Source organism: Macrobrachium nipponense, chromosome 19 (genome assembly GCF_015104395.2).
Source record: "Macrobrachium nipponense isolate FS-2020 chromosome 19, ASM1510439v2, whole genome shotgun sequence".
Lineage (NCBI taxonomy): Eukaryota > Metazoa > Arthropoda > Malacostraca > Decapoda > Palaemonidae > Macrobrachium > Macrobrachium nipponense.
The window spans coordinates 29,774,625-29,799,432 of NC_061088.1; the positions used below are offsets into that span (position 1 = coordinate 29,774,625).

At 38.3% G+C, this 24,808-nt stretch overlaps 1 protein-coding gene across 1 annotated transcript in view; it reads right to left on the reverse strand.

Annotated features, from left to right (window-relative positions):
• LOC135215529 (NADH-ubiquinone oxidoreductase 49 kDa subunit-like) overlaps positions 1-24,808 on the reverse strand; it is a 198,304-nt gene that overhangs the window by 38,466 nt on the left and 135,030 nt on the right. Inside the window, 1 exon segment of the mRNA XM_064250359.1 lies at positions 7,388-7,507. Within this exon segment, the coding sequence (XP_064106429.1) occupies positions 7,388-7,507 (120 nt within the window).

Consider the following 24,808-nt stretch of genomic DNA (forward strand, 5'->3'; position numbering starts at 1 on the left):
ATCGAGGTTTAACAAACCAAGAATTACATCCTCTCACTCACATTCTTACAATCGAAGCAGAGTCAGCCATGTTTGGAAAATGCGAAAGAGAGATCAAGAATAAGAGTCACAATAATGTAAACATTCTCTTATCATCATCATTCATTATGATTCATTATCATTATCAAGATGATCTACATACACCCAACAACAAGCGAAAGCCAAAGTGTACTTCACCAAATCAATTGCGAAAAACACGGGCGAAAGCGAGTAAAATTCCACGATGTTAGCCGAAACGGCGGCAGGGAAGATCTGAGGAATAGTTGGAATGGTTCCAGGTACCTGGATAGAGGGTGCACAGGTGGTACACCTGACTACCCAATCGGCGATTGCCGAGAGTTTTGAATTCTGCCGTGACGTCACAGGGACTTAAGCTATATATATATAACTACCAGGTAAGTTAGATGTTTAAAATTAGCATGACTCTTACTGCATGTTGAATGGGGGTCCATAGCCGAAGCAGCCAGGAAGCAAGAACATGGGAAACCTTAAGTCACCGGGCACATACGTAGGCAAGGTCAAGAAGATGCAGAGGAAGCCATAACAACACAAGCACACACACAGAGACAAGCAAAAGAGCGAAAACAGGCAAAACAAACGGGTTGGACGGAGAGTAAGCAACTATGTTGCTCACCCAGGCAGCTAAGAAAAAGACTAAACATGATAGTGTGGGTGCGCAGTCTTTGACCACTTTTCATCCGATATACGTACATGTTGCCAGATCCCAGATTCCTTGCTTTTCAATCTCCGACTGTTTAACTGGATCCAGCTGGGCGCTACAAAATGATCCTACTGTTAAGACTGAAGGTTTGTTCGCGTATAAACTATAGTAATTTTCAACTTCCTGCAGAAGGTAGGGAAAATTTTTTCTTTTTCTTACACCTTGTGGATTTGCCTATTTTCCTCTTTCCATTGATGTTTTTTTTTTTCTCAAATTGGCCGACCTCAAAGTTTACCAAGACTGGGGTTCTGCATATTGTTTTTAGCCCGGCTCTCAAGAGTCGATTTCCAAAGGGAGAAAGGATCTAAAGCTTGAATGGGACCTCATTATGGCTAAAGATCGCAGGGTAGACAAGGAAAATGTCTCTTTGTGTTAAAAGACCTTATCTAATCAAAAGTTTGGATCTCATTAGTACATCCTAGTGGAAGCCAGAGGCTACTCAGAAGGGTGTCTTCCAAGTAAGGAAATCGAGAAGATTAACTAAGGGGAACAATCAAGGGACTTGATGGTCAGTGAAATACACCTAGGTTCCAGGAGACAAGATCCCTTCCTTGTTTGGATGCCCCAAAGACAAGTTAAGGTAATCAAGAGCTGGCCCCTTTGCTTAAACACTAAGCATAAGCCAATACCCTTCACTGATGGAGTATGCAAGATGTAGATCTCCTCAGGTACAGAAGCGGCATCCAAAAAAGGGCCATAAAATTCTCTAAGAAGAGGGATAGAGACCAACTCCAGCTTCGATAGCAGAAAAACTTTTTATCGACAAGCTCCCTGAAGTTTAGAGGGTTCCAAGGAGAGGCAAATAGGATCATAGTCGAAATGCCCCACGAACTCCTGTTCCGCCAGACCAAGGGATGCAAGTTCTACCCAGTGGGAAAGACCTGCTCTCAGTTCATCCACAAGAGTTTAGATGACTTGAATCAAAATCGAACCTGAACTGTTGACAGTGGAGGATCTCTTGCTTGGATACAAAATGAGAGAGAAAATTAAACTTTTTTCCCCTGTGAAGTATAGTACAGGCAGTCCCCAGTTATTGGAGGGGGTTCTGTTCTTGGCAGGATGCTGATAAGCAAAAACTGCCATTAACAGAAACTTGCCGATTTATGGCACTGAGTTGCCATTAATAGTGCCGATAACCATTTAATGGCACCTCTGATAACTATTGTTGGCATCTTATGGCGCTGATAACCGAAACGCGACCTGTTATGATGTCGTAAATCGCCGATTTTATGGCACTAGATGAGCGCCATAAAACTGGATTACTAATAACCAAGTCTGCTGATAATCGGGGACTGACTGTATGTGATGGGACCGAGGTCTCGTCAAGAGACAACTACCACTGTCCAACGTGTGAGAAGATTCCATCTTCCGAAGAGCACGACCTGGACATTTATGGTTCCCCCTTCGGTTCCTCAACCAAAATCCGAGGTGGAAAGTAAAAGACTGACATCAAGTCCAGAAAAGAGGTCACTGAAAAGGAGGGAGGACTCACATGAAGACCTATAATGCTGCAGAAATTTCAAAGCATAGGTCCCTGAACTAAGAAACTGTCTCAAAAGATGGGTATTCTGGTTTGTCTCCAATCTGCGGACAACCAAGCAGTTTTGCAAATTATTGTGCAGTCTCTCGGACTTTGCAGGCCAGCTGTTGACTGAAGACCTGACAACACCTCATACAGACCAAAGACTATGAAGGACTGATTGTAAATTAAAGGAGTCTTTTGAAAGGATCCATAAGTGCCACAAAATCCTTTAAATAAGAGAAACTAAAGCTCATAAGTAAACACATGGAGTTCATTGTCAGGAGCTGAGAAGAAGAAAGGTGACAAGGACTAGCAGACAATCCAACTATCCTTGTCTGCACTGGATTTCAATGGGAGACAAACCTAGGTGATGACTCGCGTTCCTGATTCCAGTAAAGGCAAATCAGACACTGGATAAAATCTTCGGTAAGGTTAGATCCATCGAAGTAATAGAGGAAGGAATGCAAAAGACACATGCCTTCTCTGTTCCTGACGAATGTCAGACTACTAAAAAAATCTTTGACCACAAAGCTTACACTAAAAATTGTAGTAATGTCTTGACTCCAAAGAAAAGGAAGAATCTAGTGACAGATTCAAACCTGAAGAAGCAGGAGCTTGCTGTATGGGAGTTGGTGCCGTAAACTGTGGCACTGGTGCCAAGCGCTTCCATAATATTTGTATAACTGTATGCATGGGCACAAATGGGTGCTGGGGAGATACTGGACCCCAGGAGTTACTAGGTGCTCAAGAGCAACTGGTTGCTCGACAGTCACTGAGAGCTCTGGAGCCACTGAGCACTTTGGCACCAGCAGGCACTCAGCTGCTCAAGACCCACTGAAGTTCATTAACACTGGACATTCTACTTCTGTACATTCTAGAGAAAACCACTTTGGGTTGTCCCAAAAACTGCAAGGCAGCACAGATTCTCTGACAACACCTCATACAGACCAAAGACTATGAAGGACTGATTGTAAATTAAAGGAGTCTTTTGAAAGGATCCATAAGCGCCACAAAATCCTTTAAATAAGAGAAACTAAAGCTCATAAGCAAACACATGGAGTTCATTGTCAGGAGCTGAGAAGAAGAAAGGTGACTGAGGGGTGTGAGATACATCCACAGCAGACCTTTTCAATGGTCTTGATTTATCATTATTGAGCTACTGGCACCTCTATTCAGGGCTTGAAGCCTCTGAACTAGAGGAAAGACAGTGCACATCCGGGAAGACACCTTTCCACTGGCCGTCTGTTGTCACCTGAGGGGCTGACTACCTGGGGCAGACCCCCCTTGGACTCCTTGGGACTGCCAGTATGTCTCCTACCAGGTGCAGAGGAGTATGACAGGGACTTTAGGTTTAGGATATCCAACAGGCCAGATAGCCGCCACCACCACTACAGCTCCTGAAGACGCCTTTTCAGGGCTGTCTGTCAAAACCTGGATTAGAGGCTCAACTGAAGGGCAACTACCAGGGGGCAAGCCCTCTCAGATTCCCTTGGACTGCCAGTGTGACTCCTAACAGGTGAGGAGGAGTATGACAAGGACTTCAAGTCTAGAATATCTGAAGGGACGAATAGCTTTACACCTCAATGAAGATGATTTTCCAGTGTCTGTCAACACCTGGGAATATGCAACAGGCTCGACAAAGGGGGCAATTACCTAGGGTAATTTCCACCTTCTTTGGACATTCAGTATGACTTCTTCCAGGTGCAGGGGTAAGTCAGTGACTTGGGTCTAAGAGAACTGGCAGAACGGATGATCACCTCCTCCGCTACACAACACTCACTGGGAAGGTTAATTTCTTTCAACCCAGACACAAGACTGGGAATGGCATGGGAAGGAAGCGAGGGAGCCAGGCATAGAAGCAAGTGGATAAAATTATAGGGTTAGTACAGTTTTCAAATATCAATATGTATTAATAATGTAAACACATCAATATGCTATTTCACTTATTATTTTGATCAGTTATCATCATAACATGTATACAAAATGGATCATCCCACATATCGTGTAATGTTTATGTTCTGGGAATCAGCTGATTGAAGCTCATTTTATTGAAAGAATGAAAATAATTTTTGGTTCCCAAAAGAAATAAATCAATAATGGAAATATTTTTTTAAATTCTGTACATAAAATTTTATTATACAGTAATTCATGAGAGAGAGAGAGAGAGAGAGAGAGAGAGAGAGAGAGAGAGAGAGAGAGAGAGAGAGAGAGAGAGAGAGAGAGAGAGAGAAATGCTAATGCATCTTCCGGTATATTTTGCATCTTCCAATCTTGGATGGTCTGGGATGCAGCTTAGATATTTGTCAAGTTTATTCTTATACAAATCTTCGCTCACTCCTGATATGTTCCTCAGATGAGCTAGTGATGCATTGAATAGATATTGCATTATCGATGCTGGTGCATAGTGGATTAATGTCGTGTGTGCTTTCCTTAGTTTTCCTGGTAGTTTTGGGCACTATTATTCTACCTCTGCTTGCTCTTTCTGATATTTTTAGCTCCATGATGTTTTTGGTAATTCCTTCTATCTGCTTTCATGCCTGTATTATCATGTAGAGTTCTCTTCTCCTTTCGAGACTATACAATTTTAAAATTTGTAGTCTTTCCCAGTAGTCAAGGTCCTTAAATTCTTCTATTCTAGCTGTAAAGGACCATTGTATACTCTCTATTTGTGCAATATCCTTTTGGTAGTGTGGGTACCAAATCATATTGCAATATTCAAGTAGACTATGTACATACGTTTTATAAAGCATAATCATGTGTTTGGCTTTTCTTGTTTTGAAATGCCGGAACAACATTCCCATTTTTTATTTACATTTTGCCAATATATTGCTATTTGATCATTGCATAACAGATCCCTATTCAACATCACACATTTATCTGCTGAATGTTACCTTCTATTAGCATAGCTAACAGGTTTTCAAATTGCCTCGTATCTTCTGTGCCACTATTACTCTTTTTTTTATATGTATAACTACAACCACAATCTCCTATTTGTTCTTTCCAATCTATGAAATGAAGTTAAAAGTCTCTGGATGCAGATAGGAATATAGTCCAATCTTTGTGATTTCTACATATATCATCTAGTTCAAATTATTATGTCAAACACTTTAGTAATAGGGGATCTGCATATTATGTTCACTAATTTTTCAGATTCAAATTCTACCGCCATTAGTTCACGTTGTGTGTTACTATATTTCGCACTGACTTTTCCTTGATTTATATCTCTCCCATATATCGCAGTTCCCCCTTGATTCCTATTTTTTCTATCGGATCTATAAGTTTGGAACCCCTTTATCTGATCATCATTACCAGTCTCTTGGGATACCAGGTTTCTCTTATTTTCAATATATCTACTTTTTCAGTTTGGGTTAGTTCTTCTAAGAACTCTATTTTTCTTTTTGAGTTATTCGAAACTAAACCATGCGCATTCATCACTATGATGATTTGCGTTATCCCCATTATCTAATATGGGTAATAATAAGGATTTTCCCATGTCTCTTTCCTGTTCTGATATGTTGTTCTTTTCTTCATTTCAAGAAACTCGGACATCAAAATATCCAACTTTTCCTATATATTTGATCTTCCATCTTCATATTTAATCATTTTGTGTATGTATCTACATTTATTGGTGTATCTGCACCATCCCCTGGCATCATAGATACAGTGCTTGTTGCTTGCTCTGTACCTCGGTGCTAATGCCTCATATCTCAGTGCTTACATTTCATAACGCGGTGTTGGCTTGCTTTTTTCCTTCATCTCATGCTCTTTGTTCCTTTCTTTATTTGTTTCATTTTTACTTTGATTCTTATTTTGATTTTTGTTCTTTATGCTGTGCTGCTTACAAATGAAACATTCTCTTGTGTACTGTTATGTGTGTGAAAATCATAGTCAACTACTATTCTTGTAATAAAGAACAGTTCTGTATATCAGAGAAAGAAAAAATACGGCAAAAAATACCTACAGTAAAAAAGTTACTATGATTTATCTTTTCAGTTGTGTTTGGCAATGGTGAAATTTATTTTAGAAATTAAAATGTACAGCATAGCTACAGTTTTTGAATTTTCACAAACTTTTCTGGGCGCTCGGGTCAAGCTCGACCCCACGCACCTTTAATGGGGCACCAAAATAGTGAAACCTATCCAGGGTTAACTTAATAACAAAGCTCTTTATGCACTGAAAGTGGGTTGTGAGTGGCAGGGTTCATCCCTCTGCTAATTAAGTACACACTGAGTAGCTGCGGTTAAGTCTGCACCTTAGTATCTCCCATTATAATCTAATAAATGTTTCATCTGTATCTTTATGCATATGCAAAAACAGGGCTTACTAAATATATATTTTAAAGCAATACCGTTTTCTATTCTTTGTGGCATACAAAAATTTACACTGGCTAATCATTACAGGCTCCAAAACAAGTTAGCTACTTGAACTTAGGCAACTGTATATCATTAATTAAATCTGGTGTAATATGTAATGCATTCGATTTAAACATTAATCCAATGAAGTGATGATACTTTGTCGAAAATTGTGATAATAACACAATGCAAGAGAGACAAAGTAAACAAGCACACATCCCTGCTCTTGTTTCAAGAAGCTACATGAGGTAAAAATGAACTGGGAATATTTACCAAGTAAATTACATGATTTACACTACAGTACTAATGGCAACCTAATACAGTGTTACTTTTCTCAAAATTTATTAAAATATGTACTACAGATGGAGGAAAGAGTGAGTAGGCCACATTATGGGTTCTTCATTACTTGTCACATTTCATTACTTATCAGGGCAAACCACCGACATATCTGCTGAGGTGGTACTGTACAATGAAGAGAACACTATAATTTAAACTTGAGCCAAAATTTCTTCCGAAGGTATATATATGTATTGTACTTCCTCTACTTGCACAACAGCTATTGCATAAATTATGTGAAAATTATATAAACACCTTACAACTTGAGTGGTCTTTACTCACAAAGACAAAAGCTACCATCCATTTGATCATTGCTAGGTTACATTCACAAAGAAGGCTTGGACAAAAGAAGACAGCCAGCTTCCTGACATGACCAGCATTTCCAAAGGGCAACACCAAACAAATAACTTAACTTACCTGTCATAGGTATCGCCATTCTTTCCAACTGGTACTTCAAATTCCACAAGATCATAGGCATCATATGGTTGTGTCTTGCGTAAGTCCCACTTGATACCAGCACTTCGTAGCATAACTCCACTGTAATTATGAAAATGATTAAATCACCATCATCATCATCAGCATTCTTATTTATTTTTTAATGCCATAATTTCAGCCCTTATTTGGTCGATCTGTTGAGCTCCATCCATTTATCACTTAAAATTTAAAATTTTCTTCAATGAATTGTTCTCCCAGGCCATGACAATCTTTGAATATCCATTTCAGTTTCTTCTTAAAATCCTCTTAAGTTGTCCCTAAATCTTGTGCACAAGCCAGCTCACTGATAAAATAACTTTGAACTACTACAATACTACACACAAAACTAACATGAACATGAGAGAGAGAGAGAGAGAGAGAGAGAGAGAGAGAGAGAGAGAGAGAGAGAATTTCTTAACATCTGCCTTCTCCAATTAAGATTACAATTACCATAAAATGTTTCTTCCAATAACCATTGCAGGATACAATTATGACAGTGGCTTACAATCTAATTCGGTACAGTGCATACTGTAAGAATATAAAGTAAATATATGACCTTCTAAATTATTATTGAACATTCATTTAATGAGATGAAAGAGTCACATTCCTACACTCATAATTTTGCCCTTGTTCTTCCATGAGAACTGAAAATAGAAGCAAAGTTAAATTAACAGGCTTTGACGTAAGAAAAGCCTATTTTTGGTAGTCTTTGTCGAGTCCTCAAAGGAGTTACCCTCCATGGTGTGTGCCAGAGCCCCATGGTGACTAGATTAATATCAAAGAAATATCTCTTAGCCTGGTCTTGTAACCAGGTATTATGCCATAACAATAAACACTATGACACGTGATAGAGTATAATGGACTCAAAGACAAGAAGGCATTTTGTCTTGTCTTCAGCAAAGCTGTACCCACTTCCCTACGTCAAAACTGCAGAAGTGACTACTGTGCATGCGCATCAGCCATCTTGTTTTATGATCGGGCCGGTTAAAAGACCAAGAGCCATTACTCTGTTGGTCAATGCAGGATGAACCTTTACCCAAATCCCATGTCTTTTTGTTAGGGAAGTTGGGGGGTTTTGAGGACTCAACAGCAACTACCAAATACTATAGGTTTTTCCTCCGTCAAAACCTGCTTTTTGATTGGGTAGTCGGGTTAACCCTCAAAGCAGCATTACAAAGAAATTGACAGGTGACAAAAAACTTAAGCTCCCAAAATTTCGATCCCAACTACCTCAAAATTAAAACTAAATCATCTCCGGTCCAAGGTCAGGCCACTAGTTTCGTTAAAAAAGAACACGAAACTAAGAAATAAGATACATCTTTAGTGTAAAGTTCTCTAGTAACTTACCTAAGCATGCTGGGTATGGTTGCGATCTTGACGCACCTTCCCCAGCAATAGTCAGCATACCCACCCGTTAGAAAGACCCCTAGTTTTCTGCTGTAGCATCTATGAGGTTAAGACTAACCATACCACCTACTGATACACAATTTGTTCCACCTCATGGCAATAGTGTTTTAAGAATACTAACTCAGATGACCACCCGGTACAATTGGAGACATCTTCGAAGATACATTTCCGAAGTTTCCCATGACCTCTAGGTAGACCTTAAGTGCTTGAACTAGGTATAATGTTCTGTCTACTAAAATGAGTTTTCTTATATGAATAGATTTCCTTCTTAAAGGATTTTCATTCTTGGCCATGAATGATAGACCAGAGGACAATAGTAATTAATTTTCAGCAGTTTGTGTGGTATATTGTCCCTGTCTAAGAGTGCCCAATTCGTTAATATGGGCTCCCGATGGTAATGCTACCAAGATCGCTTTTTGAAGCATGTGAGTTGTGGTTGTGTTAAGGTACATAAAAGTTTAAGTACCTTATTCAGGGACCAAGTACTAATTGGAAGTCTTTCGGGAGCATGTCTTTGTAGAGAGAAAGACCGCAGAAGGAAGTGAAAACTATGCTGAATTCAAACTCAAATCCATAAAGCAAGAGCTCATTTTAATCCTGCTTTGTATGCCATATTGTTGTAACTGGAAGATGCTCATCTTCGAAGAAAAATATAAGAAAATTTAGAAGTGTTTCTATAGAAACCTCCATTGGGCTCTCTAAGTATGGATATAATCTAACCATATTTTCATACGGAATGGTATTGCTGGATAGATGATGTCAGTAGTTTTTGCACTAGATACCTAGCAATATTGGGCGAGTAGTTTTCACGATAGATTATTCAAAAAATCCATACATGAAAGTCTCATCTTAGAAAGTAGGATGCATAAACACCTTTTCCTACTACTTTCTGGGATAGCACAGCAGATGGTAATGGCATTGATCTCATCATCCGTTGTTGAACTAATAGGAACCAATACCTGTTTGGCCAATTTGGGGCTACTAACCCTTAACCGCCGAAGCGGAATTTTTTTTTTTTTTTTTTTTTTTTTGTTTTTTTTTTTTTTTTTTTTTTAAATCACAGCACACTTAGTTTTCAAGATTAAGAGTTCATTTTTGGCTCCTTTTTTTGTCATTGCCTGAAGTTTATTATGCAACCATCAAAAATGAAAAAAAATATCATTATCATATATAAATATTGGGATATATGACAGCGCAAAAAAATTTTTTCCACATATAATTGTAAACAAATCGCGCTGTGAGCAAAACGGTTAAAGATAATGAGTTAATTTTTTTCCGTAGTATTGTACACTAAATTGCAATCATTTTGGTATATAACACATTGCAAAACGATCAAGGCAACACAGAGAAAATACTACCACAAAATGATGCATGAATTTGTAACGTGCGGACATAAAAAAAAAAGCTATTTTCAAAAATTCACCATAAATCAAAATATTGTGCTAGAGACTTCCCGTTTGTTGCAAAATGAAGGTAATTGATTGAATATTACTAGACTGTAAGTGTTGTAGCTTACAATTGCATTTTCAACCATTTCAGTCGAGTTATTTATATGAAAATATTTCAAAATTGATAAAAGCTACAACCATAGGTTGTTTTTCGTTGTATTCTACATAAAATTGCGCACATTTTCATAAATAATACTCCATGTAACAGCTAATTTAAAATGGTGCAAACATTACAACAATTGGACGAAAAAATTTATGGTTTTTTTCGGAAGTTACCACACGGACGTAAGGAAAATGTTTTTTTTCATAAATTCACCATAAATCAAAATATTGTGCTAGAGACTTCCAATTTGTTGCAAAATGAAGGTAAATGATTGAATATTACTAGAATATAAGAGTTTTAGCTTACAATTGCGTTTTTCAACCATTTCGGTCGAGTCAAAGTTGACCGAAGGTTGAAATTTTGGCACTTATCGTTATTTATATAAAAATATTTTAAAACTGATAAGAGCTACAACCATGAGTTGTTTTTAGTTATATTCTAAATGAAATTGCGTACATTTTTATATATCATACTCCATGTAACGGCTAATTTAAAATGGTGCAAACATTACGACAATCAGAGGAAACAATTTCTGATTTTTTTCAGAAGAGTTACTGTGCGGACGTAAGGAAAAAGTTTTTTTTCATAAATTTACCATAAATCGAAATATTGTGCTAGAGACTTCCAATTTGTTGCAAAATGAAGGTAAATGATTGAATATTACTAAAATATAAGAGTTTCAGCTTACAATTGTGTTTTTTGACCATTTCGGTCGAGTCAAAGTTGACCAAAGGTTGATAATTTGGATCTTATCGTTATTTATATGAAAATATTTCAAAACTGATAAAAGCTACAACCATGGTTTTTTTTTGTATTCTACATGAAATTGCGCACATTTTCATATATAATACTCCATGTAACGGCTAATATAAAATGGTGCAAAAATTATGTCAAAGTGACGAAATAATTTCTGAGATGTGTCGCTGATACTTTTTTGTGCTAGAAGAAAGAAATTCGCGCTTGCGCGCCTGGGTAATGATTGTAAAGAAAACAATGCCTTGATCTGTGAGCTCCCAGCATCCCCCAAGGCGTGTGATTCAAAAGTTTTTGCCTAGTAGGCCTATAACTTTTTCCGCGAATTTAAAAAAAAACTTTTTTATATAGACGTACCATACGTCCAACTGGCACCCAACAGACAATTTATATCGACATTTAATACGTCCAATCGGCGTTAAAGGGTTAAGTAAGCTGTTCCTTTGAAGGTTAGGAGTTTGTTCAAAACCTTCAAAATCTGGGACAATCAAAGAAAACAATATACTGTCTTCCAATTGTTCTAGTCTTGTAGGAAGGCATCTCTTGCTGTTGCTTGACTGTCCAAATTCAGGGACACATATTGGGAGTTTGTGATTCTTGTATGTGGCAAATAGGTCCACTTCCAGTTGTCGAAGTAGGTTGTTTACTGTTTGAAAAGAGTGGTTGTCCAATGTCCACTCTGTTGAGGCTGTCGTCCTCCTTGAGAAAGAGTCTGCTATACATTGTGAGACCCTGTAAGGTGAATTGCAGACAAGTGCCACTTCTTCACCTGTGCCATCCAAAGGATGGCTAACATTAACATATTGAGAGGAGGTGAGCGTGATTCCAATTTCTTGATGCGGGACATTGCAGTCGTGTTGTCAAGGACCAACAGAATGTGTGTCTCTTCCAGAGGTTTGAGTTTATTGAGAGACAAAAAGACAGCCACCAGCTCTAAGAAATTGTATGACAATTCTTTAGGGTAGCTGACCATCTCCCCGTTACCTGACGATCCTCCCAATGTTCTTTGCAACATGTCAATGAGGCATCTGTGTATATTGTCACTTTTACAGATGGAGGAGTCAGGGTGACCTGTTTTGCCAAAGATTCCTTCCGGGTCCGATCTCCCCAACTTTGATTCATTTTGTGAGATTTATCTTGCATCATTTTTCTTGCATGTGATAGATGAAATTTGTTCACATTTTTCAGTTGCAATCTGAGTGTTAGAACTGCTACTGATGCAAACTGCAGTAGACCCATCATACGTTCTAACTGCAGTCTGGAAACAATGGGCTGTGTCAGGAATCTTTCGAGCTTTTTCCTATTTCTGTTCTGTGTTTTCAGGGGGAGGTACAAAAGACCATGAACAGTATCCAATCACATTCCCAGCCATAGAAACTCTGCTGGGTGTGACATGGGTTTTTTCCAATTTATTATAAAACACTTTAACTGGAGTCTGTTGATCACTGCTCTTAGGTTTTTCAAGCAATTTTTTCTTATGACCCCCTAATTAACCAGTCGTCTAAATAAGCTATCGGATGTATGCTTCCTTTCCTGAGTTCTCATGGCCTTGAACCTGTACATATTTTTCCCTATCCTGAACCCTAAGAAGGGGTGGAAGGGAATGGCAATAGGGATTTGCCAGTGTGCATCTTTCAGATATACAGAAACTGTCCAGGTCCCTTTTGGAATGACTGAACGTACTTGGGCAATGGTAGTTATTAGAAACTTTTGGCAAACATTTGTTCAATGTCAGTGGGTTGAGGATCACTCTTCGTTTGGAGGAATACTTTTTGGGAACACTGAAGTGATGTGCTTGGCAATGAATATACAAATGTTTCTCTATGGCTCCTTTTAACAGGGCCCTCTGCAAGTAATCTTACAGAGAGGGATCTGGATTTCAAAGGTGAGGGGGATGAGACCATTGCCACCCCAACCCATTTAGAATAATGCTGTGTCCCAAAAGAAAAGCCTTCCATTCCTTGTGATATCTTTAAAGCCAACCCCTGACCAAACAATTCCTATTGGTATCCTCCTCTTCCTCTACCTTTGCCCTTGATGCGCATTTCAGGTGTGGCTTTTCCTTTATAAGACGGCTTTTAGACCTTGTGAAAAGGATGTACTTTCTGCTGAGTAGGTTGTTGTCCCTTTTGAGGGAGTTGTCCCTTCTGTCCACCTACCTGCTTATAAGAAGAACTATTAGAGGTGACTGAAGGCCTATATGATTTTTTATTAAAGCGGGCCTTTTTTGGATTGGGTAAGTGGAAATTTTTGGTTTTTTGTTTTCAGAAATCCTTTCCCAGGAGAGCACAATAGAATCCTTAGGGTGCGTTCACACCAAATGCGTCACGTTGCGTCATGTCGAGTCACGCTAATTCACCATGAATTGCAAACCAAGTTTAACACTGCTTTCTATGGGCCTTTGAAAGAAACCGTTCACACTGAATCCACCAAGTGACGTAATGTTGCGTCAAGTCAAGTCACAAATAGAGCTGGACCTATTTTTGATGTCATTCATAGTCTCAAGTACCGATCAGAACTAAGCTGGTCAAACTACTGATTAAACTTAGTTCGGGAGCGCCCTATTTATGATGCTAGTGACCGCAAACACAATGATCATGACTTCATTGCCACTTTATGGAAAGAAGTTGCTGCTGCAATGTCATGCACAGGTAAACGTCAACAGAACTATAGGCTAACCTAAACTAGCCACTCAAAATAGCCTAAATTATCAATATCCCTTTTCTTTCCATAAGCCTATCATTTATAATAATCATATAATCTGTTATGTTAGGTAGGTTTTCCAATTTTCATGTAGTCTGAAACCTGATATTAAAAGTTTTTTTTTACACGGTTTAAACCTCAAAATTAAATGTGGAGCTCTCCCTCCAAATTACCTAGGACAGGCAGTCCCCGGGTTACGACAGTCTCGGCTTACGTTGTTCCGAGGTTACGACGCTTTTCAATTATATTCATAAGAAATTATTTCCAGGGTTACGACGCATGTTCCAGACTTACGATGCCTACAAACGCTGATCTGGCAGATGAAATATGGCACCAAAAATGCAAAATAATCAATAATTAAAGTTTTTTTTTTATGAAAAATGCAATAAGAATGCAGTTTACATAGTTTTCAATGCACACAAAGCATTAAAAGTAAGGTTTTCTTAGGATTTTTGACAATGTTCCGGCTTACGACGATTTTCGGCTTACGACGTGTCTCAAGAACGGAACCCCCGTCGTAACCCGGGGACTGCCTGTAATGAAATATTCAAAATTTCAATGTTTTCTTTTAACTTTGGAAAAATAACTCTGATGATTCTCTCTCTCTCTCTCGTACACCTACTGTATTTCAACATGAAGAAAGTATACATACACACAGACACACATATCACATATATATACAGGCAGTCCCCGGGTTACGACAGGGATTCCGTTCTTGAGATACGTCGTAAGCCGAAAATCGTTGTAAGCCGGAACATCATCAAAAATACTAAGAAAACCTTACTTTTAATGCATTGGGTGCATTAAAAACTATGTAAACTGCATTCTCATTGCATTTTTCATCAAAAAAGCCTTCAAATATTGATTATTTTGCATTTTGGGTGTATATAGATATATATATATACATACACACACACAACACACATATATATATATATATACATACATACATACATAAATATATGGCTTACAATGGGTTTGGCTTACGACATTCCGAGGTTAAAAATTATTTCCAGGTTTAAGACGCATGTTCCAGGGTTACAACGCCTACAACACTGATCTTGAAGAAGAAATATAACTCCAAAAATGCAAAATAATCAATATTTGAAGGGTTTTTTTAGTGAAAAATGCAATAAGAATGCAGTTTACATAGTTTTTAATGCACCCAAAGCATTAAAAGTAAGGTTTTCTTAGGATTTTTTATGATGTTCTGGCTTACGACGATTTTCGGGTTACAACGCGTCTCAAGAACGGAACCCCCGTCGTAACCCTGGGACTGCCTGTAATCTAGCCACCAGTACAGGATCCAGTAAACTATCACACATTGCCCCTGATTTTCCAAAAGTGCTGCTTTAGCTTCACATCACTCTTACTACAACATCCTGTCATAAAATGACTTAGATGTTTTACATGGGAGTGTCCTACCACAGCAACTTTTCGTCCTATTTGGAATACATCTGGATTGGCTGTAGCTATTTTCTAAAAAAAAATAGTTAAGAAGGTTAAAATTCCACCAAGATACTAGCAAAAGGATTAGGCATTTGTTAGGCTATGCGATGACTGACCAAATTGGTCCTACTACTTATCCATTTAAGCTAGGCTAACACGTGACTAATCTAATAAGGCCCCCAGCACCAGAGTGTCACGTCTTGCCTTTACCGCCAAATATCACAACACTCCTTAAAATTTCACAAACACTAACCGCATAGATCACTGGTATAACAACCAATCACAATAATCCTGGTCATGGCACCAATTTATTCAGACTTTTTGAAATGAGTATAGAATTTCAAATCACAAGGGATTGTATAGTCTGAGTGAATTGAAACATAATAACCTAATCATAACCTGAGTTCTATACAACAACACCCAGATTACTTCACTCAATCTGAATGACATTGAAGACATTGCACTGTGTTGTGTACATTAATGAATAGTGCATATATGTATAAATGATATGAACTTCCTATCATTACAAATGGCATACTCATTATTCCTAGCCTGAATTGTCTGGGATCGGTGCTAGCACAATCTTTATTTCTTAATCCTCACTCAAAGGACACCATCAGAAATTCTCCTTATTCTTAGATATGTGTATCTCCTAATGGAATTTGCCCAAATAAATTTTTTTTTTATAAATTTGTATTTTTCAAAGCTAATAAACCTGAGGTCTTAACAGTAGGATAAATCTTATGGTGCCAGCCTGAAACTGGTTAAAAACAATAAAAAAAATTGTAATACGTATAAGAAATCTGTGGCATCTGGCATCCGATACTTAGTTGAGGTGGAAGCGAGTCAAAGACCACGCTTGAACTTAGTGACATATCAGTCTTTCTTCCAACCCAAGATGAAACATAGGAGGGCTTGTGGCAGGATCACGAGCTAAAAACAAGCGGTCAAGGCCCCCCCCACATAAATTTAACTATTCCAGCTGCCAAACTCACTCTCAGCCACACTTTCCTCTTCATGCTACAGAAAAAACGCAGGACAATTGACTTACCTACACACAGAACAAGACACAAACACATGTACTCACCCCAACTCCAGATACTCAGGGCTATGCTGTATTGTCCGCTGGACGAGGTTGCTGGGACACCAACAACTGCCACAAACCAACACACAACCACCAACAAAGAACTATAACCACACAACTCAACAACACGACAACAACTAAGAACCACAACTACACAAAACAACAACAACACGACAAGCAACCAAGGACCACAACCCCACAACATAACAAACAAGGACTATAACCACAACTTAACAACAAAACAAACAAGGCCTACAACCACAACAACAACCAAGGACTACAGCCAAAACAACAGCAACACCAGGAAACCACGACAGCTCACCAACAACCCCACTCCACAACACCCAACCAACAACCACACAAGCCCACACCCAACCCCTCACAACAACACCAAAAAATCACAACAGCTCACCAACAACAACCCTCAACTATAACAACTCACAACTCAACAAAAACTCACAAGCACAACCACCTCCCAACATACAACCACAACAACCTTAAAATACAAGCACAAACAACTCAAATAACTCCCTGAAAACACAACACAACTGACCAACAATACTGCCAAGACTGCTGCCCAAACATCTGTCCTTCATGATTTCCCATTACAGACTCCTGCCGGCCGCTGGCTCGCCACCGCGCGCCAACCGACAACCAAATATGCCCCGTTGTCAAATGAGCAATTCACTCGCTAACCACCTACCCACCACTCTCTCTCTCTCTCTCTCTCTCTCTCTCTCTCTCTCTCTCTCTCTCTCTCTCTCTCTCTCTCTCTCTCTCTCGACAGCTCGCTCCCTCTCACACATCAACCACACGAAACATCTAACCCTCAGATATTCCCAACAACCACAACCAATCCAAAGCCACTTCTCTCTCTCTCTCTCTCTCTCCTCAAGGACACTGTCAAATGGAACTCCCATAACTCCTCCATATTACCTCCCCCTTACATTTGCCGACACCTCCTTTCACTCGCAACACCCACACTAAATAGCCTTCCGCAACACCCATGGATGCTCAGACGCAGGCCCCTGGATCTTGTTTGAGGGCTCTAATACACACTCAGTTACACAGCCATCCACTTCTCCCAGACCATTTCCAGTCAGACTCCCATTACCATCTCCCTCACTACTATCCTCCCAAATTCCGCTCACTACTTCATCTATATCTTCCAGTTCTCGTCATAATATTTCTCGTAACTCTGCCACCAAATCACTTACCTCATTTACTCCTGCCAAACTCCTGGAGAGACTTGTTCATACTGCCAACCACGTCCACACAATTTGATTCCCTTCCTGCTGAAATCTCACTAAACCCTGACAATTTAAACCCACACACGCTATACATATCATTCACTCCGTCAAAGTCATCCGTATTACACGCCTCATCCACCATTTTTACTCTAACACTAACCCCTCTATCATGCAGTTCACGTTTCTCACTTTCAATCCCTTTCCTTACCTTATTCCATTTTCTTCTACAGACAACCCGCTCACTAACACTCGGCTCACACTTATTCACCCTCAACTACTCACTCATCGCATTCTTCCGAACATACTGTTGCATACTAGAGGACCCACCCAACAGAATCCCCTTAAAACCTAGTTTCCCGAATTCCCTGCCTGACTTATCCTCTTTCGCCTACTAATCCGGTGGTCCGAAATTCGATTCTCGGCTCGGCCAAAACAGAATCAGAGGAATTTATTTCTGGTGATAGAATTTCTTGACATAATGTGGTTCAGATCCCACAAAAAACTGAAGGTTGCTAGGTGACCAATTGGTTCCTCGCCACATAAAAATATCTAATCCTTCAGGCCAGCCCTAGGAGAGCTGTTAATCAGCTCAGTGGTCTGGTAAAACTAAGATATACTCAACTTTTTTACACACACTCGCCATATGACCTTCCATTCCACATTCAACACATTTCGCACGCTGTTCTTTACACATCCTAGCATAATGCCTGTTCTTCCCACAGTTGCCACAAACCACATTCACACGGGTACCCTGACATCCACTAGCTATGTGACCTACCTGTCCACACCTTAACATTTAATACCCCTATCTTTCTTATACTCACTCGCTAAATGCCCCATTTGATCACACCCAAACCAATTAATTATGAACATCAAAGATAATACAGTGGAACCTCAACATACGAAAGTTCCTACTTACGAAAAATCCAAGTTACAAAAGCAAAGACGAAGATTTTTCTACCTCTGTATACGAAAATAATTTTGGTTGCGAAAGGGTAAAATCCGAGATTCGCCCGGACCACCAGAACAATTTTAAAACTCGCGAGCTGCCAACTGAGTAGACTAGTCACCATCCTCCCGCTCTCCCATTGGTTCCTGATGCTAGTCACTACCATAAGATCCTGCTCTCCTATTGGTCAGCATCACGCCTCTATGTAAAGGCATTCCTTGACCATTTTTTGCTGCAGCGTTATCGTAAACACTGGAATTCGTTCATTCACATAAGTTTTAGTTATTTTACAAAATTAGCCTTAAAAAATAAATGTAGTATATGTACTACTGTACATATGTAGCCTACTAGCCTAAGGATTACAGCTAGAAGCCTACATACGCATGGTGGGCCTCTTTTTTTTTTTTTTTTTTACAAGGAAAGAGAGGATGAGTGGTAAGAGAACTATCAAAATTATGTAAATCATATGGGTACTCACCAACAATCTATGTTGATAAAAGATGGCGACGATTTTGCAGTGCAATCGTCGGTAAATATAATTACGATAATACTACCAGCAGTATGCAGCGAAAGAATCAGGGCTTTTGGATGCCACATAATTAACTTGGTTATATGGGTACAATTTAAAGAACGCGTCGCACACCACACTTCATAACAACAACAAACAAAACTTGGACAAACGTGGCTAGGCCAGTGTTGCCAACTGGGAATGGCAATTTCTTGCTAGATTTTGCTCCATAAAAGGCTAAAAAAAAATCACATACCATATATACTCGAGTAACTTGCAATCTCCCATATCATGCGACCCCCAAATTTTCACCAATAAACAGTGGTTTTGTCATGTATCTCATGTATCATTCGAGTTCCTTTTCCGAGAGCGTCAGTTCATAAGGTTGGTGGTTTAGCCTGCTAATGGCCGAGTCATTCAGATGTGTGCTGCTGCTAGTCAAGTTATGGTAATTTTCTTATTAATCTCGAGAATTGAATAGAAAATCTCAAGATTAAAAAAGAATCCCAAGATAATAAAATAATTGTAAAAATAACTCTCTCTCGCTCTCTCTCTCTCAGTAAATGTGTAGACATTTGTGTGCGTTTAAAAAATGTGCAGTACACACACATTCCGATGTTTCAGTTTTTGGAATTTTTCAGATTTCGGAAATGTGAGGTCAGATGCATAATCAAACAAACACCACTACTGCAGCAAAAACATTTTTTCCCTTTATGTTTTTCATTATTGTTATTTATTAATTACAGTTTATTTAAATAAATATTAATATAATACTGTTAAATGAATGTGAGATAATTAAGATCACCTATAATAAAAATAATGTGGACAATTAATACCATATGTTCACTAATAGGTATTATTTTCAAAACAAACATTCCGTAAAACACAAAAAATATATGTACATAACAATCAAAATATAATGTTTTGCAGTTCAACTTGTGAATTTTAACAATAAGTATGACTATATAATATATTTCACCATATCGATCTTGAAGTTGAAGAGTCGTAAAATTATGAGGATGGTCCGGGAAAAGGATTTGTACTTTGTGATTACATATCGCTACAACACCATTTGGTATTTTCATACCACTATATTGATGATGCATCGCTACGACACACTGGTATTTTTCATACCACTATACGTTAAAGTTAAAATGATCATATTATATTATTGTTTTCACAAAGGAATAATTATATAAAGAAAATTATTGAGTAATTTTTGCCGTCAGCAGTCAAAAAATCACAAACATGGTAACGTTCAAACCTAGTGCCATCCATGGCATATGTCTATAAATAGAACAGAAACAGAGGGCAGTCATTGGATAACAGATCTCCATGGCTACCAACCAACCAATCAGGTGTTAGTTATACTACTCTGTAATTTCTTAGAATGAACGTTTACACACACGAAGCTAACGATGATGTGTGTGTTTTGCATACAGTACGTAGTTTTAGTTTTTATTAGTGTAAGGATTTTACTGATTTCATGAAGAATAGAATGATTCCTTCTCATTACTTTGAATGCAAAATGGCTTGAAGATTCTTCCGCAAAAAGAAGAGAAAAAAAATTTCTTTAGAAGATGATACCTATTTACTAATGCGGTGACATACCTTCAAAAAAAAAATTAAAAATTCAGCTCTTTAATCTCTGGAAAAATGTTAATCTTTCTGTCTGCTGGTCACACCCTTTATATCCCCGGCGACTAACAACAACAAAATTTTTGTTTGTTTTATCTTCCAAGATGTAGGTATTACCTGTAGGTACAGTACATTTTTTAACAGTATGCCCATACACACATACAGTTGCGCGTGTGGTAATACCTATTGGTTTCAGAGACTCAAGTTAACACTTAGAGTATAGTTGAGAGGAGAGAGAGAGAGTTCATCCTAGATGGCCTTGGTTCATCTCTCTAATCTCTCTGAGGAATTGGTTAAGATTTGTTCCCCCGCGCCATTTGCATTATTTTGGTTATACAACATGTTTAACTGTTCTAGACTAACCATCTATAATTTCCAAATCAGTTGATTAAGGCACAATACCGAAGGATTTTTTACTTTTTCTTTTACTCGGTAAAAAGAACATTTGTTACTTGAACTATTATTATTTTTTTTAGGATACAAAGGTTAGTGAAAATTTATTAAAGTAAACGCGTTAACTTAAAGAAAAACGTTATTTTGGTTGTTTTATCACTGCCACAAACACATAACAATGCAGCGTATGTATGATAATTCTAAACTATTATTCACTACCAAAATAACGATGATATTTTGTAATGAAAATGAATGTTACGTATATTCCAAACATTATTACTACGTATCATGAATAGTACTATAAAAATTTCGAAAGATAATCTTGCTGTGAACGCTACCATAATTTGATTTTCATATACGTACGTACATTTTGTCAGCTGGCTGGGCTCGCATAGATAAAAGTTGATTTCACTGATATGGAATTACTCCACGAATAGCCTTTTTATTATGAAGATATGACGAAATATATATTGAGGTAAAGATGCTTTTACCCATATTTTCGTTTAACGCTTCATCGCCAATAACAAACAGCAATACTTACGATAATCTATGACAAATAGCGTTTGTATGACTTCATTGTTCAGAGAAGTTATATACGAATACTGCCAAAATAATAATGAAGTTCGAATTAATTTTAGCCTTAATGTTATTACTACCGTAATTACACTACTACTACTATTAAAATTTCTAAAAGTTTATCAAACAAAAAATGTCGCTTTGAACGCAACCGTATACATAAACCATTTTCGTAAAGTTATATGCTTACATTTTGTGGCTGGCCACTCCGACGATAAGTTGAGTGCAGTGATGTGGAATTATTCTTTGAATAGGCTATTTATTATGAAGATATGACTATAATATAAAAGGTAAGAATGGTTTTATTACCTTTATTGTCAGTTAATATCATAATGTGAATCTGTTCGTGTACATTGGTGGTTATCGCACTGCAACTACGCTTAGCCTACCAATGAACGTCGTACATAAACCTTGAATAGGCTATTTATTTTGAAGATATGACAATAATACATTAGGTGAGAATGGTTTTATAACCTTTATTGTCAGTTAATATCATAATATGAGTCTTTAAATGTATGTTGGTAGTTATCGGACCACGGCCGAGGGTTAGCCTACCGAAAAACATCGCATATGCAACACGACAAACCCGTGATGCAGCGATTCATACCAGCGATGTAGCATGAGAAGCGGTCCAAGAAAAAACCCGTGATTAACTGGATCCGTGAATACTGATCCGTGAATAAGCGATGCCCCACTGTAAAGCTAAATTGACCTATAAACAATGAAATACTACAACAATTTGGACCATTCAATACGTAACTTAATAATAAAAATGCAAAACCTGTAAATAAAGTGTATATTAGTGTACAAGAAATATTATTACTGTAACATAAAATGTGGAAACTTACCTTTCGAGTGAGGCTATCTCCGAAAGTGGCGGCAGAGGAGGAGGACAAACGGCAGATACGTACACTTAACTTTACGAAACATGAAAAATGTCAGAAAAACAAACTAAACTTTACAAAACACATTAACAAAACTGTAACACTTAACTTTACAAAAAACTTAAAATAAAATTTATTTTGTCTTTTTTTTTTTATTTTTACATTTCTTTTTACTTTTTTATACTTTACGTAATTTCAATTTCTTCACCACCGAATGGATGCCAGTCCGTTTACGGAATTTTTCGAACCACCCATGAGAAGCCTTGAACTCTGGGGTTGCCGTTGATGTCCCCTCTCCGCCGTCGTCTTCGGCTTGGGCAATCAAATCGCCGAAAATAGCGCTGGCCTTCTGGCAGACTGCCGTCTCGGTTATCGTATAGCCATCGATTTCTTTGTCCTCGATGCATACAAGAAGCAGCCTTTCCATTTCATTATGCACATGGCTCCTCTTGTTGGACAAAATAGTCACGCCCTTGGAAGGTGTAGCTGCTTTGATGGCTTCCTTCTGCTTAAGGATGGTGCCTATCGTCGAAGGATTTCGGCCGTATTCCTTAGCGATCACACTCAACCGCAAGCCAGCTTCATACTTTTTTATTATCTCCATTTTTGTCTCCATAGAAAGCATTCTCTTCTTTCTGTGAACTTCAGCAACTTTCTTGGGACCCATGACTAATATGTACTGTACGTATACTAATTAGGTTCTCACAACACGATAAAGTAGCACAACGAAATTACTAACGAATTTACGATACTAAACGAAATCGTTGGACCGAACGAATGCCGCATGCATAGGATAAAGCTTCGGGTGCAAAGTGGCCAAGCGAATGTACGCCACCACGTAAGATGCAGTCTAATAGGAGAGAATCTCATGGCTTGGCTAGCATCAGGAACCAATGGGAGAGCAGGAGGATGGTGGCGAGTCTACTAGAACTAAGATGGCGGAGCGCGGCACAAGTTTCAAAATTGTTATCGGGCGAATCTCGGACTTTCAGAAACCTTTCGTATCTTGAGTTTTTTGTAAGTTGAGCCTTTCGTATCTCGAGGTACCACTGTATTTCATTGTTTATTGGTCAATTTAGCTTTACTATAAAATTTACTGTGGTGCTTTTGTAGGGCTTGGAACGAATTAGGCAATTTACATGTAAAACGTAGTTCAAGATACGAAAAAATCAGGTTACAAAGGCCGCTTCGGAATGGATTAATTTCGTATCCTGAGGTACTACTGTATACATATTCATTCAAAATAATAAAAGAAAAATCCCATCAGGAAAATTGTGATCAATGTGTAGTCAGTCAGCAAGAGCTCATAAACATGCGTCTTCATTGGAAGAAGGCTGAAAGCAAAGTGTAATGATTACACCCGAACAGGTGGGCCTACCCACCTACCAGACGGTAGTAGCTGCCTAACCACCTTGTTCAAGAATTTCATGGCCGTATTCCAGCCTACGCTGAAACTAATCCCTAATGTAAAGGACCGAGGGTTTTTATATCGTGTAGGAACAAAACTATCTTTAAGGCAATTATCTGGTTTGATGATAATCTGAATTAAATAACAAAAGACAAGACCCATCCTGTTCGAAGGCTATGAATGCATTTCAGTGGTTGTATAACACTACTGAAATCCAGTGATATAACTGGAAAATAAGAACAAGCTGCTGTAAGCACTTGAAGTTTAGTCAAGCATGGCAGAAAACAGAAACAAGCGATTAACCAAGTCGTTCCTAGTAGTATTGCCATTGGGAGACGGCACTGTATACCTACACTGAGCAATCAAAGCGCTACCAGCGAAATTTAAATTTAGGCTGCCGTACGTGGAAAACTATAGCTATATAATTACTGGGTAAGTCTCATATACAAAATTACTGCTATAGCTGCATTATGTATTAAATGGCAGAGAGCCACTTCAACAGAAGGCATGATGGTTCACTACATTACTTAAGTACTTGACACCTCAATCAATGACACTTTTCTGTGTAAGCAATACACCCACAACTAAAACATGAGTTTAACTTAGCAGTCATTAAAAGCACAATAAGATGTCCTTCATGGCAACTGAAGAAAGGGGCTTAATGATGGTAGGTGAATGAGTATAATCCAGCTATTAACCCCCCTAACCACCAGTTACTCTACTTTGTTACCAAGTTCAATTACTGTTTTCAGCTCATGCTGAAGAATACTATATAAAAAAAACAATGGTCTCTATTCCTGCATGGAAAAAT